The sequence below is a fragment of the Theropithecus gelada genome, chromosome 16 (genome assembly GCF_003255815.1).
Source record: "Theropithecus gelada isolate Dixy chromosome 16, Tgel_1.0, whole genome shotgun sequence".
Classification (NCBI taxonomy): Eukaryota; Metazoa; Chordata; class Mammalia; order Primates; family Cercopithecidae; genus Theropithecus; species Theropithecus gelada.
This window is the reverse complement of record NC_037684.1, coordinates 76,014,596-76,031,479: the sequence shown is the minus strand read 5'-3', so window position 1 is coordinate 76,031,479 and position 16,884 is coordinate 76,014,596. Positions and strand designations below refer to the sequence as shown.

Below are 16,884 nucleotides of genomic sequence, written 5' to 3'. Positions count from 1 at the left end.
TGAGGCCCGGGCGGCGCAGGAGCCTCGGCGCGTGCAGCGAGCCGCCGGCCGGGGAGGAGGCCGGGACGGGCCTGCGGCGGGGCCAGCGAGGGATGCGGCGGCGGCCGCGCTGAGCCCCGAGCCCGCCGGGAGCGCCAGGCCGGCCGGGCCTGCGCCTCCGCTGCCGCCGCCGCCGCCGCGCCGACCATGTCGGCAGCCAAGGAGAACCCGTGCAGGAAATTCCAGGCCAACATCTTCAACAAGAGCAAGTGTCAGAACTGCTTCAAGCCCCGCGAGTCGCATCTGCTCAACGACGAGGACCTGACGCAGGTGAGCGACCGGGGCCGGCCGGGACACCTCTGTTTTGGGAACCGCGGACCGGGGGCAGGGGCGCCGCCAAGGGCTGCAGGGAAAATAAAAATGGAGCAGGGAAATGCGCGAGTCCTGGGGCATGGGGACGGGGACGGGAAGTGCATTGACAGAGCTGGGACAAAGGGAAAATCCTCGAGTATGCCGAAAAATAACATCCTTTCCCGTTCCCATTGCCCGGCTGTGTGATTCATGCTTTTTGGGTGACTCAAAAGTGCCTGGTTTCGCTTAGTAGGAACAAAGCGCTTACACATTGCATGCCGCTTGACGGGACCCCCTTCAGAGTCCGGCTTGGGACTGGTCTTGGACTTGTCCAGCCAGAGTGGCCCAGGGGTCGGATTGTTGGGAAGGACTGTGGGCTTCCGTCTAGTGGGACGCAGCCTGCCCGGATTCTGAATCAAAGTCACTGTCAAGGACTGGAGAGAGGTGAAGGGTGTCCAAGTCTGGCGAGGAGGGTCTTGTTCTTGAACTTAGGCTGGCAGGCCGTAGTTGAGTGGGGAGCTGGGACCAGTTCCCTGGTCACTGGCCGAGGGGTGAGGAGACCTGTGGGTCCTCGGGAAAGTTGATCTCTGACTCCCAGCCTTATCTGTCAAACAGGGCTTTGAACTACTTGCGGCTCCCCAACGTGCATTAGAGTCACAGCCCAACACAGAGTTCTGGGGCCCCCGCTCTGGAGTGATTTGGGAGATGGGGAATTCGTATTGATGAAAGGCTCCAAGAGGCTTGGCTGCGGTCACCGTGGCCCTTGGGAACCCCTGCAGTGATTGCTCTTTGAACTCCTAGTGCTCCAGGATTCCGAGCCTTGTGTACACCTCCTTTGGATGTGCCTGGGTACCCTCCCCACAGCCATCATCTCTGTCCTCTTCAGAGCTTTCTCTCAGCCTCCTGAATGAAGCCAGGGGAAGTCCCTTCACATTCCAGTCTAGTGTGACCTAGTTGTAGCCACTGCTGTCGCAGAGGAACCCCTTAGACTGAAAACGAGTGAACGGGCCTGGTTGTTTTTAATGCCACTTCAGTGCACCCAGGGTTTGACTAGTTTACATGGCCGACTGGAGTAGGGTGGTGGGGCATGGGTTATGGCCTGAGGCCTTTCTCTGAGGTCAGGTTTCCAACTGCCAGGAAAAGATTCTTTTCATCTAAACCTCAAAAGCTTAATCAAACACTCAAGGCTGCAAAGTCGTAGATGGTTAAGATACCAAGAGCTTTAAGGACGGTCAGCTTGGGATGGGTTGAACTCGTTTACCTCGGAGGGTATTCTGGAGTATAAAGGAGATCTTGATTCCCTCTTCTCATCTGGGTGCTTTTTTTGGGGGAACAGTTTATTCGATGAGGAGTTGTTAGGAGACTTTGCTTCAAGTCTTGGTTGTCACTTCCAGCTGTGTGACCTTGAACAAATCCCTTTACCTCTGTATCTTAATTTCCTTATCTGTAAATTAGCAATCCTGGTCCCCCGCTTACCTCCTTCACTGAGCATTTGTGAAAAGCAAGAAACGATATTTTGTGAAACTTTTTTCTTTTACAATTTAACAAACCAAAAAAACCTGTCACTTTAAGAAGTTTCTGGGCAAGGGTTGTTCTGAGAGAGGATTGTAAGTTTCCTGGTTATTCTAAGCAACTGCCAAAATTGGTAAATTTACACCTCATAGGGGCTATTTGCGAATTCTTAAGCTTGGATAAACTAGGATGGAATCTGCATGTTCGAGTCCAGTCTGCTAAGATTTTAAAAAATCTGTTGATTATTAATTGGATTCACGGGGAGAGGCAAACTTAAAATACTGTACTCTCACTGTATTCAAAGTTGAATTGTGGGTTTTGAAACAGGCCTGAGACCTTCAGGGCACAACTGGAATGGTAGTTTCTGAAATAATGAGTGGGGTTATTTGTGCTGGGAGAGATTAGCCCAGCCTTCTACCTCCTGGGATCTTTCAGGAAGAAACTGCTCTTGAAAAGAGAGGAGGGAGACTCAGGGCTCTTGCCAACAGCCTTCTCTGCTGCTCTCTGCATCCGGCCCTCCCCCAGCCTCTCACTCTCATCCTTATGGCTCCATTAGAAAACCTCAACCAATCGGTTCCCATCAGTCTCCCCCAAGCCCCTGCTTCCTGCTGCCCCTCCCAGCCTCGAGCTTATTTTAGACCGTCAAAGCTGGAAGATACATCAGCCACCATCGAGGCCACCTCCTCTTTAAGAGGAGAAGATACTGGGCCCAGAGAGGTGGTGGGCAGCCTTGGCCGGCTTTTGCTTTTGAGATGTCATCTTCGCAGGAGCAGACATTTGTCTGAGCCTTTTGGTTTGAGGTTTATTTCCTCAGCTGTAGGTTTTGTTTGTTTGTTTTTCCCCTAGAGAGGCACAGAAACCTCTTGCAGGGACTGTATTATGGCATCAGACCTGGAAGGGACTTGGAGATCAGCTAATGTAACCACTTCCTCTTACCGGTGAGAAGATTGAAACCCAGAGAAGGGAAGCTACTTGCCCAGTTCAGGGATGGAGCCAGGATTCTGAAGCCAATGTTAGTTTCCCTACTCCTGTTCAGGGTCTACAGTGGCCACGCCATGAGCACGTGATGAGGACAATAATGTCAGGGATGGTTATGTTGCAGGAGGTGCCTTGAGAATGCTGGCTTGGAGCAGAGGAGTTCTTTGCCTTTTTCTCCTCACGGGAATTCGGAGTAGTCTGGGATAAGTGATAAGTGACCGTCCTTTATTACTTGTTCCAGGCCCCTGTTCACAGAGTGTCATTTATCCTCCAGTTCTCCTGTGCGTTTCTCAGCGAAATATGGACTCAGATACACAGTTAAACCTTTTTATCCTGAACCGTGTGCATGTATTTGCTCTGCGACATGCTTTTTGTTTTCTGCTTAACAGCATGTCTTAGCGTTCTTTTCATGGTGTTGCATATAAAGATGTCAGAACCATTTTGCATTTTGGGCCTTTAGGAGTGTACTATAATTTAACCTATTTCCTTATTGATGGACATCAAGGTTGCTTACGGGTTTTGCTGTTATATACAGTGAATGTTTCGGCAAACAGCCTTATAAATACTTTTGGGTGTGTGTGCGTGCACGCATGAATGCAAGTATTTCTCTGGGGGCAGATACCTATAAATAGAATGGCTGGGTTGACATCAAGCGCATTAATTTTTTTTCAGATACCACGAAGTTGCCTTCCAAAAAAGGCTGTGTCATAACGTTTCCAGCACTGGATATTATCAAATGATTTAATTCTCTAATAATTTTCCTGATTACTGGCGAGGTTGAGCCTTTTTTAATACTATTTACTGAGTATTTTTGTTTCTTTTGTGGATTACCTGTTCGTATTGCTTGCCCAGTTTTCTGTCAGGTTAGTTTTTCCCCCAGTTGATTTGTAGGGGCTTTCTATAAGTGCTTTAGGTCAGGGGTCTGCAAACTTTTTTGGTAAAAGGCCAAATAGCAAATATAATTTAGTCTCTGTGGAGTATATGGTCTCTGTGACAACTGTGCAGACTTTGCCGTCTCATCACAAAGGCAGCTGTAGACAACACATTGACGAATGAGTTTGTTATGAGTTATGAGTTCGAATGAGTTACTGTGTTCCAGTAAAACTTTATTTACTGGCAGGGTGCAGTGGCTCACGCCTGTAATCCCAGCACTTAGGGAGGCTGAGGTGGGCCGATGACCTGAGGTCAGGAGTTCAAGAGCAGCCTGGCCAACATGGTGAAACCCTGTCTCTACTAAAAGTACAAAAATTAGCAGGGTGTGACAGTGGCACATGCCTGTAATCCCAGCTACTCCTTGGGAGGCTGAGGCATGAGAATTGCTTGAACCCAGAAGGCAGAGGTTGCAGTGAGCTGAGATCGCGCCGGTGCACTACAGCCTGGGCAACAAAGTGAGACTCCTTCTCAAAAAAGTAATAATAATAAAAAATTTTAAAAACTTTATTTACAAAAACAGGCAGCTGGCGTGATGTGTGGCCTGCGAGCCATGGTTTGCTGACCCTGCACTAGATACTAGTCCGATGCTTGCCATGTATTGCAGGTATTTTTTCCCAGAATGTCACTTGTCTTTTATATGTGGTCGTTTTTCTTTTTCATAATATGAAAGCAGTTGTCTGTTTTTTTTGTTTTTTTTGTTTTTTTTTTTTATAGTTTGTAGTTTTAATGTCATGTTTAAGGCCTACTTTCCAAGATTCGTAAAATAATTTCTCATATTCTTTTATAGCTATTTTTATGCTTAGCTTTTTAATCTATCAGACTTGTTTTTTAGGAAAATAATTCTGGCTAAAGGCAGAAGATCTACTGGAGGCTATTAAAGTAGGTAAATTACAATCAATGCCTTCTCTCCAGATCAGTGCTGATGAGGATGGAAGAAATCAGACTCTAGGGACAGGATGTTGTTGGTTGATCAGAGGTGGGTGTTGAGGAACCTGGGGTACCTTTATAGGTACTTAGAAGTACCTTTAACAGATATTGAGAAGAACAGATTTGGAGTAAATGGGGGGATGGGGAGGGGTAAAAAATAATGGAGTGGTAAGTTTGACCAGAGGGAGGCTGGGTTGGAATTCTTAAGTCTTGGATGTGGAGGTGGTTGCTGAAATCATGGGAGTGAGTGTGAGCACTCAGGAGGGTGCATAGAGTGAAAGGAGAGGAACCAACCTAGGGAGCCCCCATGTAGTGGGCAGGCAGAAGGGGAGCAGGTGCAGAGGCCAGGAGGTGAATCAGAGGGGTGGGTGTTAGTGGGAGAAGCAGGTCTGGAACCCAGGGTGCTCAGCTTCTACATCCATGTGGGCTCCCAGCAGGTGTTGATCTGGGGGTGACGTCTCAGTCTCCTGCTGACTGTGTAACTTCAGGCATTGCCTCTGTGGAAGGAGCCTGCAAGCTTCTTTCTAGTTCTTTGTCTAGCCCTGTTTTCTTGTGGGACCTTGGCTGGGTCATTTCATTGCTCAGGCCTCTGTTTTCCCACCTGGGAATGAGCTTGTTTTTGATCTCTCCCAGAGTTCTTAGTCTTCCTGGTATGATTCTGCCTTCGCTGTGCCCATACCCCACACTGCCAAGGCTGTGGGGGCCTCGGGTGGGAATTTCAGACATAGAGGGTGTGGGCCAGGACGAGGTCTTAGGGAAGCATTTCATCAGGTTTCCCTTTGTTCCTGTAAACATTCATGGAAGTTCTAAGGCGTAGGACTTACTGATTTGACTTAATGTGTATCTCAGAAACAATGGGGAGATTTCGCATCCTCCCTTGTAGAAGATCTGTAACAGGAGTCGGTGTGTTGCTTGGCAGGGAGTGTGTCAGAAATCTTAGACACACAAAGTCCCATTTCAAACGGCCAAGCACCATGAGAAATGCTCAGCGTTGTCATCAGTGAAACCCAAATGGAAACCACAGTGAGATATCACTTTATACCTGTCAGGATGGCTAGAATTTAAAAAAAAAAAAAAAAAAAAGGATATAACATGTTGGCGAGGACGTGAAGAAGTTATAACCTTTACGCGTTGCCGGTGGGAGTGAAATGGTGTAGCTGCTGTGGAAACAGTTTGGGGGTTTCTCAAAAAGTTCAGCATAGAACCTACCACATGAGCCAACATTCCCACTCCTAGGTATGTGCCCAGGAGAATTGAGGACAGGTGTGTTCATAATAGCACTACTCACGATAGCCAAAAGGTGGCAACAATCCAAGAGTCCATTCACTAATAAGTAGATAAGCAAATCATAGTGTATCCATACCATGGAATATCATTCAGTTCTAAGAAGGAGCGAAGTACTGAGATGTGCTACAGCATGGACGAACCTAGAAAACATTGTGCTAAGAAGCAGACATGAAAGGTCATGTGTCACATACTGTATGATTCCATTTGTGTAAAATGTCCAAAACAAGTAAATCTGTAGCAACAGAAAGCAGATTGGTTGTTGCCAGAGCCTGAGGGTTGGGTGGGCGATGTGGAATGACTTCTGATGAGATTGGGGTTCTATTTTGGGGTGATGAAATGTTTTGGAATTAGATAAAAGTGCTGGTTGCACAACATTGTGAAATGTATTAAATGCCACTGAATTGTTCACTTCCAAGTGCTCCTTGACTTATGATGGGACTTATGGTGGGGATACATCCAGGTAAACCCATCAGACCTATCACAAAGTCAAAATTGTAAGTCAGGGACTGTCTGTACAAGAATCGCTCTCACACACACACACCTGTCTTCTGCTCCTTGTGTCACCCGGAGTGAATATCTGATTGTTTCTAGAGTCTAGACCAGGGCTTGGCAATTTTTTTTTTTATTTTTTTTTTAAAGATGGAGTCTCGCTCTGTCGCCCGGGCTGGAGTGCAGTGGCCAGATCTCAGCTCACTGCAGCTCCGCCTCCCGGGTTTACGCAATTTTCCTGCCTCAGCCTCCCGAGTAGCTGGGACTATAGGCGCCCGCCACCGCGCCTGGCTAGTTTTTTGTGTTTTTTAGTAGAGACGTGGTTTCACCGTGTTAGCCAGGATGGTCTCCATCTCCTGACCTCGATATCCACCCGTCTCGGCCTCCCAAAGTGCTGGGATTACAGGCTTGAGCCACTGCGCCCGGCCGGCAATTTTTTTTTTTTTAAAGGACTCTTCTTTTGTCCTGGGGAACTCCTTCCCCAAGCCACTCTTTGCCACCTGAATGACACAGTTGGACCAGGTCAGTGGTTTTCAAGCTTTCATCAAATCCCAGAGCCTTTTACTCAAAGGAATCTTGTATATTTTAGGTTTAGCAGGCCAGTAGGCAAAAATCGAGGAGGTTGTGTAGGATATAGCCATTTAAAAACGTAGAGGCCAGTCTTGGTTTTGGGGTCTTAGAAAAGCAGGTGATGGGCCGATTTGGCACAGGGGCACAGTGTGCCACCCCTCAGTTAGACCAGCCCTGTCATTTAGAGCTCTAATGGAAGCCACATAGGAAATTTTAAATTTTCTAGCGGCAGGCGCCCGCTAGAAAAGAGGGGCCAGGTGCAGTGGCTCATGCCTGTAATCTCAGCACTTTGGGAGGCCGGGATGGGTGGATCATGAGGTCAGGAAATCAAGACCATCCTGGCTAACACAGTGAAATCCCATCTCTACTAAAAAAAAATACAAAAATATTAGCCGGGCGTGGTGTTGGGCATCTGTAGTCGCAGCTACTAGGGAGGCTTATGCAGGAGAATGGTGTGAACCTGGGAGGTGGAGCTTGCAATGAGCGGAGATCCTGCCACTGCACTCCAGCCTGGGTGACAGAGTGAGACTCCGTCTCAAAAAAAAAAAAAAAAAAAAAGTAAGAGGTGAAATTAATTTTAATTGTATTTTATTTAACCAGACATATCCAAAATACTGTCATTTCACCATGTAAAAAAGTTATGATGTGCGCATTTTACCTTACAGCACGTTTCAGCTCAGACCAGCCACTTTCCCACTGCTTAGTAACCCAGTGGTGTGGCTGCTGCCTACAGTCCTGGTGGCAGCCCTGGGGTGCCACAGCTGGTGGTGAGTTTCCTCCTCCCTCCCTTGGGCCCTGGGTTGGAAGGTTTCTGGAGTGCTGCTTCTCTGGGACTTCTTACTCCTTTTTGTGTCCCCACTCCTCCTTGGCCCTTGGTGTCTGTTGCCAACTTTTGAAGTTTCTTTCTTTGACTGTCATGTCTTTGATGGCATCTTTTGGTGTGTTAGAAGTTCTGTTCTGGGCTGTGATCCCCACTCCCTGCCCACAGGCAGAGTTTATGGGGAGAAGGGAGGAGGGTCCTGGCCAGGGCCTCACGTCTGTCCAGTGGGGGAGCAGGTGAGGACCTTGGGGGGCAGGCTGCCGTATCCCCCTCTAGACTGGACATGCGATGTTCCAGTATTATGTAGTTGCACCCTAGCTTTTTTCCCTGGGTTCTAGCCTGTTACCTGACCTTTTCCTCTGAGTTCTGTTTCCCTTGCCACGCAGAAGGACTATAGTCCAAGGCCTGTGTTCTCTTCCTGACACAAATGTGCAGGGTGACCCTGGAAGGTGACTTATGTCTCCCACCTGTAAAGCGGGTGCCTGCCTTCTCTTTGCAGGGGAGGAGTAGTGTGCTGATGGAATGGAGGAGTTCCTGAACCCGCCATGTGGTGAGGGATGTTCCAGGAAGCACGTTGGCTGCCGCCTCTGGGGGAAGTAGCCTTTCTTTGGGCAATCTCATGCTCTTTAGCAGAAATAAAGAAATTCAACTCGGAATGTTTAAATTGTTCCAAGCTGCCACTTAGTCTTGAAAGCGGGAGAGAGTGTGGCAGCGAGGCGCAGGGAAAGACACGCTACTACTGGACATGGATGATCATTGGGTGCTAATTTGGAAGCATCTGACCTAAGAAAAGGGGCTCTTCTTTTATCCTAGGAAACTCATTCCCCCAGCCACTCTTTCCCAGCTGAATGACACAGTTGGACGAGGTGGATGGTTTTCAAGCTTTCACCAAAAGCAGCGCGGCTCTGGGCAATGCAGCCAAAGCCTGGAGCTTGGCCTCCCATCCTGGGGGGGCGGGTGGGCGGGGAGGGGGAGGGCCTCTGGTCATCTCTGGGGCCACTTGGGGCAGGTTCAAAAACTCTGCCCTAGATTTTGTGCTTTTTCCAGTTTTAGCAATTGAGGCAGTCTCATAGCTGCTCTGGGTTGGAAACCCCATGCCCTACCCACCACTCTCGAGGCATTGTCACTTCCATTGGGGGCAGGAGAACCTGGGGGGTTGATTCACTGACATTTTGTCTCTGGAAGCTGGAACTGGAATCTTCCAAACCACTCACTGGTTTTCTCAGTCAGGGTCATCCTAGTTCACATGAAACCACAGCCTGGTTTTTGCCTGGAGCCTGTAACCCATCTGGCTGCTTCCCCTTGGGCACAGCTTGGCGGTTGCATGCTGTGCCAGAGGTGGCCCTGGTGTCAGAGCTGCCTTGCAGCAAGACTCTGAGTGGATGGGCTTGCTGGATCCTTTGAATCTCTACCTACTATATCGTATCATAGCCCGTGATTTCACACATACCTCAGCAGGCAAGCGTTGCCAGCAGGGCTGGTGGCAGCAAGGCCTCCCTCGGAGGAGGGGATGCTGAGTTTTCAGAGAGCTCGAGTGACCTGCTCAAGGTCACTGAGCTGCTCGGTGATGGGGCCGTGATACAGAGCTCAGTTCCATGAGGCTCCCATGCCAGAGTCCACCCTGGCTCCAGACTCATCCTCCCTGTCCTTGGGAAGGCCACTTTGCTTTGTAAACTCCTTAGTGTTTTTGTTTGGCTCGGGGCAGATGGGTGGTAGGGAGATTGGTATATTGCAATGCTGCAGAGTAAATCACAGCTGTTTCCTGGACTTCTCTAATTCCTAGCAATGGAAAGAGGGACCTGCTGGGGCTGTCTGTACCTGCCCTCCCCGCCTTTGCCCCACATTATGCAGGTGAGGAATTGTCTTCAGTTAGCAGATGGAGCCTCCAAGACCTGGAGAGGTTCAGCAGAAGAGGTTCAGCCACCTGCCTAGGTCACAGGAAGGCCAGCATGGTTTTTTCCAAAGTCCTGTTTGGCCACCTTGTCTCTGATAAGTGTTAACCTTTGCTATCAGGAACAGGGCCTTGCCCCAACTTGGACTCCTTAGTTATTGAGTGTGTGGTGGGGTGTGTGTGTGAATGGCACAGGCTGTTGTGCAGGGCATCGCCTAGGTCTTCTCCTCTCCTCCGCCTCGGGGTGCCCCACTTCCCCAACATGGGCTACTGGCCTAGGCAGCAACCACACCTTTGGCAAAGCTCTGAACAGGAAGCACAATTTTTTCCCCTGAAAGAGGAATTCAGAATCAGGAAATAGCTTTGTCCTTGATCTCTGTAGTTTCTGAGGCACTGGTTTTAACAGACCCATAAGCAACCACGGTGCACTTTCCACACAAGATTTCTGACCTCCTCATGGTCCTGCCCATAAAGGGGCCAAGGGAAGGGGGAGCAGCCGCAGGGAGCCCCAGCTGAGCCAGAGAAAGGGGCCATGTCTCCTGGGTCTCCTGATGCCATACCCAGAGCCTCACTATCAGGACTGGGTGAGCCACTTGGGGCTTAGGAGCCTCAGGGCCCCAGGAGGGGTGGTTCAGGGCATTTGTATGGCTTCTGCTTGGGGACCTGCTCTGACCTAGAAATCTGACACAGTCCCACTTTTCATTTCAGTGTGCCCAGGCAAGGGAATTGGAATGGTGGCGAGCCTAGATTTGAGTTTCCATTCTAGCTCCATTTTCCATGCTGATGGAGCAAGTTACTTAGAACTGAGGCATCTGTGCCCCTCATCTGAAAACTGGGGGATTATAATAATAGTGCCCATGGCTTTGAGTCGTGATAAGGATGCTGGAAGATGCTTGCAAAGTCCTCAGCAACCGCAGGATCTGTGGCAAGGGCAGAGTTTGGAAATACTGGGTTATATGGTGGGTGCTTAGTAAATGGGGTCCGTTTTATCAGCAATAAACCATGCAGTATGGAGCCTTGTGTGGGACACGGATCTTGCCCTTGGGAAGCTCTCACTTAGCATGCTGGCCCTTCCGCTCTTGAATGTCCACCATGGGCCAGGCCATGGACGAGATGGGACAGGGGCAGTGCAGGGAGCGCCAGGTCCCCATCCCTCTTAGGTTCCTGCTGAGAAAACAGCCCAGGAAGGGGACCTTCCACTGTGATTTTGTGGGCGAGCGAGCCCTCAAACCTGTTTCTGTGTGTCCCATGCCCATTAAACAGAAACTCAGGCCCATGCCCATTAAACAGACACTCAGGCTGTCTCCTCTCCCACTGAGCTGCTCTGCACCACCCTAGCAGCTTCCTCATGTCAGCCCCTTGAAGACTGGAAGGAAGTAGTCAGTTTGCCTTCTGTGTGTTTGATTTTTCAGAATGAATAAGTACAGTAAGTCCTCACCATCGTTGGTAGGCTTTTGGAAACTGCTACTGTAAGCAAAACAACACACAACCAAACCAATTTTATCATAAGCTAATTGATATAAACAAGATTTAAGTTTCTATGGCATATTTCAGGTTACAAAAAAATAACCAAACTTCTAAATAAAGATCCAAAATATTTCTAATATTAAACATGGAAATATATGTGAGCTATTACATACATTTCAGGAAGATGAATAAAAATAAGATCATTATTTATCCAAGTTTTGGTGAATCAGTGAGTGATGACAGTCGTGGTGGTTAAATCAAGGAATAAATGTCTGCAAAGTGAAAGTTGTAAGGCACACCTCCTACCATCAGGAAGTTCAAAAACAAGAACAAAAGTGGCGGGCTCACTGAGTGCTTCTTACTGCATAGTTTATTGTCATGTATTTGTGTGATCATCGTAGACTTGATGACTTTTTAGTTGACAGTTACCTATATTCATTCATTCATTTTCCAGTTCGCTTATTCCAGTTCAATGTCATCGGTGGCTGGAGCCTCTCCCAGGGCATAAAGCCTGGACAGGATGCTGTTCCATCACAGGACACACTGGTACCCACACCTGCTCGGACTGGGACCACTTAGATGTCCAGTTTACTGAATGTGCACATCTCTGAGATGTGAAAGAAAGCAGAGTACACAGAGAAAACCTACAGAGTTGTGAGAGCACACAAACTCCACACAGACAGTGGGTGCAGGAATTCTTTTTTTTTTTCTTAACATTGTTATAACAAATCAATGTTGAATGAAATGACATTATTTGAGGACCTGCTGTGTAAGGACTGAACTGATTTTAAGAATTTTTAGGTCCGGTACTGTGGCTCACACCTGTTATCCCAGAACTTTGAGAGGCCAAGGTGGGCAGATTGCTTGAGCCCAGGAGTTCGAGATCAGCCTGGGCAAGACAGGAAACCCTGTCTCTACAAAAAAGTAAAAAACATAGCCAAGCATGGTGGCACATGCCTGTGGTCCCAGCTACTTGGGAGGCTGAGGTAGAAGGATCGCCTGAGGCAGGAGGTGGAGGTTGCAGTAAGCTGAGATCACGCCACTGCACTCCAACCCGGGTGACAGAACAAGACCCTGTATCAAAAAAAAAAACAAAAATTTTTTTAGAGGGTAGGAAGTGAAGGGGCCAGGCGTCATCAGCTTAGGATTTAACATTAGAGGCCACTTCTGTGCCCCTGTCAAGCCCAGAGAAGTCATGCAGGTCCCATGAAGGGCAGAGCAGATCCTAATTTTAGGAATTTCTTTGAAGGGAATATAAGTTGCCATGGGCAGTGTGGGAGAAGATTAAGAGAAGCCATGCATATCCCACTCATATCCGTGGAGCAACTGCCTTGCAGTTGTCTGGGAAGGAAAATCCTTGTGCTGGGCCTGGTTGAAATGCCCAAGGAAGGTAGAGAGGAGCCCAGAGCTGGGGAGCCGGGTCTAGTCCCAAATCACTGGGTGGCTGGGAGATCTGGCCAGGATGTTTCATGGCCTCCTGGTCACCAGTGTTGAGTGGGTCCCCTCAGTTGGCAGGCAGGTCCTTCCAGCCTCTCTGTCTACCCCACCCCCAGCCTTTACAAGTCATTCACCCTTGCAGGGAAGGGAGTCTCTGCTGAGGGGACCCTTCTGTGAGATCTAAACAAGAGGAGTCTCTTCTTTTGAACCTGAGAACGAGCTCTTCTAACAGACAGATGTCACCTCGGCAGACAGCCCACTACTTCTCAATTCCACATCTCCCTTCCCACCTGGAAACCCCATGAGCCTGGGAGCTTAGGAGTCCTCTTCCTGGGGGCCCGGCCAGCTAGCACCTGGCCTTCTATGGTGTGGAGGTTTTCCTATACGGAAATTGCTAAAGGGTGGCCTGCCCTGGCATTGTGTTGTTGCGCTGTTGGTGGTATTCATAGCTGACAGGAATTGCCCTGTGCCAGGCCACTATTAGCTCATTTATGTTTCCAGCAGCGTCAGAAGGCGGAGATAAGAGAAGGGTAGAGAGAGGTAGTATAATATGCCTAGAGCAGCTCCTCTGTTGGCAAAGCCAGGAGGAAACCCAGCTGTGGGACTCCAGGCCTTCCCGGTCTCCACATGACCCGAGAGGACTGAGCTCGGCCTTGAGACCATCACTCTCTGGCTGTGTGTGGCCCCCTTGACCCCTAGTGTCCAGGAGCGGGGCTGACCACCTTGGTATGTGCAGGGAAGGGTGGGGCTGACCTCGTTTAGCTTTCCTGTCTCGTTTTTGCTCCTCCTTCCACCATGCTTCTGTCCTACCTGTTTCTGAATGGGAAGGACGGCTTTTTGAGGAACAGGGTGTGACTCTTCCCTGCAAAGATGTTGCCCCAGAAATTTGTCCCCACGCATTCTCCAGCTCTCTTCCCTTTGCCATGAATGGCGTCATGTTCCAAAAATCCTGTGGCCATGAGCTGTTTGTCAAGACCGAACAGGGAAGAGGCTTTTAAAATGTCACTTTCCCCCTCCAGCTGGAGTACAGTGGGGAGCTGGGGCTGGGTTTGCAGGACATGTGTGTGGGCAGAGGGGGCCCAGGAGCCCAGTGGGAGTCAAGGGAGAGTTTATAGCCGGCCAGCAGCTGTGGGCCCTGCTGTCCCCGTGCTATGATGGGGTGAACTGTGTGTGTGGTTTCTTGGTTTTGAGGTTTTTTTTTTTTTTGAGGTGAAATTCACGCAACATAAAATTAACCATTTTAACATGTACAATTCCATTGCATTTAGCACATTCACAGTATTGTACAACTTCCACCCCTCTTCAGTTGGAAACATTTCCATTGCTCCAAAAGAACCCCCCCCACCTTAACTATTAAGCAGTTCCCCCACCTTTAGTCCCCAGCAACCACAAATCTGCTTTGTGCCTCTATGGAGTTACTTATTCTGGAAATTTCATCAAACCAGAATCATACCATACCATACGTGCCCTTTTGTCTGTGGTGTCTTGCATTTGGCCTAATGCTTTCAAGGTTCATCCACCTTGTAGCACAGGTCAGAATTCATTCCTTGTATGGATGGTGGACACTGGGATTGCTTCACCCTTTTGGCTGTTGTGGATAGTGCTGCTGTGAACACAGGTGTGCGGGCATTTGTCTGAACACCTCTTTTCAGCTCTTTTGAGTGGACCCCAGGAGAGGACTTGCTGGCCTGTGACCGTTCTGTCAGTGAGCTGTTTGGCATCAGCACCTGGAGCCAGATGTCAGCCCTGCAGACTACTGGGTGGGAGGGCTGTGGGTGGGTCCCAAATAGTGCCCGCTCAGAGCCTGGTGCTCTTCACAGAGGAGTCTGGGATGGAAACTGGGTTCCTGGAACATCCCTCAAGAGTGGCAGACACGAGTGCCACTATGAGGCAGTGGCACAGGGGGCCATGCAGGTGCAGGCGTGGCTCAGCTACTCGGAGGTTCACGCCTTCTTTCTTCCCTTTTTGTCTGACCTGAAGATCAGCTGAGCTGCCAAGAAAGAGGCAAGTTAATCCTTAAACATTGTTGGAAGAGGGGCTGTGGGGCATGGGAGTTGAAGGCTGGCGACCCCAGGGAGATGTGGTGCCTTCCCAGTGCTAGGTGCCGGGAGCTGCTGGCAGAGGGCACACAGAGACCCACAGTGGTCCCCAGAGGACCTTGGGCCCAGCTAGAGGGAAAAGGCCTTTGCTGCGCTGTTCATCACTGTTACCAGTTTTCAAGCTTTATTTCTTTGGCAGCAGAACACCCACCCCCTTGAAATGAAACATGGAGCTCACGTATATGTTGCATGAATGTTCTCATGTTGAAGCCCAGGAAGAGAAATGGCACCAGCTGTGAGACCAACTTGACCCCCACGCGCTGCCCCATCCTACACCTGAGGTGGCCCCTGAAGCATGACCTCCGGGGATCTTCACAGTTTGAAGAACCACTGATGTACTCTAATACTTGCAGTAATATTTTTTAATAGAATGCAATATTGGATGTACACAAAAGGATACAAGCAGCATACATTTACAGTATACATCTGAATAATAAAAATGAATGCTCATGAACCTGCCACCTGACTTAAGAAAGAGAACACTGACATCCAGTCAAAGCATCCTTCACGCCCCTCCCCAGTGGTATCCCTTTCACAGAGGTGACCTGGGATGATTTAGGGGTGGGAGCTGAGGCCCAGTTGGGTAGCTCAGGCATTGCCCTTCACTACAGTGCTGGTTGAGCTGTTCTAGGGAACACGGACAGAAGCACATTGCAGTGGAGTCCCCTGCTTTTCTGACTCCTCCACAGGCTCAGGGACATTATTCCTATGGCACAGTAAAGGTGTTTATGTTTGTGGTCCTTCAAGCCCCTCTTTGCAAGCAGGGACCCAGGGAGAGGACTCCAGGGGCCATGGGGAGCAGGGACCCAGGGAGGAGATTTAAGCACATGGGGAATGGGGACCCAGGAATATTAGGAGTAGGGACCCCAGGAGGGGAGCTCCAGAGCTGTGAGGAGTGGGGACACAGGGAGGAGAGCTCCTGAGCTGTGGGGAGTGGGGACCCGGGGAGGAGAGCTCCAGGGCTGTGGAGAATGGGGACCCGGGGAGTGGAGCTCCAGTGCTGTGGGGAGTGGGGACCTGGGGAAGACAGCCCCAGGGGCCGTGGAGAGTGGGGACCCAGGGAGGAGAGCTTCAGCGGCTGTGGGGAGTGGGGACCCAGGGAGGGCTCCAGGTCCACTGGAAAACAGGTGTTGCCTCTGTCGCAGCCCCTCCTCCTGTCCTCATCACCAAGGCAGAGGTCCGCATTGTTGAGAGAAAGGTTTTCCTGTCTGCCTGTGCCTTGGAGTCTGTTTCATTTCCAGATGGACCGTATGTAACACAGCCACCAGGAGCGAGTCTGGGGTTAGATGTCGCCTTTTAACGCAGTGCTGTTGGATAGAAAGGACTCTTGAGTAGAAACCAGGAGATAGACTTAAACACATGTTTGTGTTTGGGCGCATGGCAACTGAGAAGTGGGATCAGCAGGGCTGCTCCCCAACAAAGGTGCCGAAGGGGTGGGGATGTGCTAGGGGAGTGGGTGGCTAGGCCAACAGTTCTCAAACTTTCTGGGTTCCAGACCCCTTTATGCTCTTGATTATTGAGGCCCTCAGAATGCTTTAGTTTACCTGGATTATGTCCATTGGTATTTCTTGTATTAGAAGTTAAAACTGAAAAAGTTTAAACTATTCATGAATTCACTTAAAAGTAACAATAAGCCTATTATGTAGTCACATAAGTAACATATATTCTGAAAAATAACTTTTCTAAAACAAAATATTTGCTGAAAAGCCCCACATTTTTAACTCTTTGCAGAGCTCTTTACTGTCTGTCATAGTGAAAAACGGCTGGGTTCTCAGAACTTCTGCAGTCTGTGGCCATAGCATGTCCTGTGTCGCCTTTGGGCAGCTCTACTGTACACTCATGAAAGAGTGAGAGAGGAGTCAAAGGATGTCTTAGTATTTTTATTAAAATGGTTTTGACTCAGGGACCTCAAAAAGGGCCTCCGGGACTCCCACCTTTGCAGAACACTGGTTAAGTTGGGCCATGGGCCTGAGGAGCTTGCTGGCCTCGATAGGAGGGGCAGTGCAGTTCATTGTTCCAGGCTGCGCTGCTGCCTGGGGGCCTGCTTGGCTGTGGCTGTGTCAGCTTCCCATAGGTGGTGTCCCCTGACTTCCATTTCTGAAGTCTGTCATTTGCCCACTCCCAGGGAAGTCTCCCAAACTCCT

At 49.5% G+C, this 16,884-nt stretch overlaps 1 protein-coding gene across 4 annotated transcripts in view; it reads left to right on the top strand.

Moving 5' to 3' along the window:
• Nucleotides 1-6: 6 nt before the first annotated feature.
• Nucleotides 7-16,884, top strand: part of MPRIP (myosin phosphatase Rho interacting protein) — a 151,154-nt gene continuing 134,276 nt past the window's right edge. For all 4 annotated transcript variants that reach the window (XM_025361088.1, XM_025361089.1, XM_025361087.1 and 1 more), the window contains exon 1: nt 7-309. In XM_025361088.1, the coding sequence (XP_025216873.1) occupies nt 187-309 (123 nt within the window). In that variant the 5' untranslated portion in view covers nt 7-186. The remainder of the gene's footprint in view (nt 310-16,884) is intronic.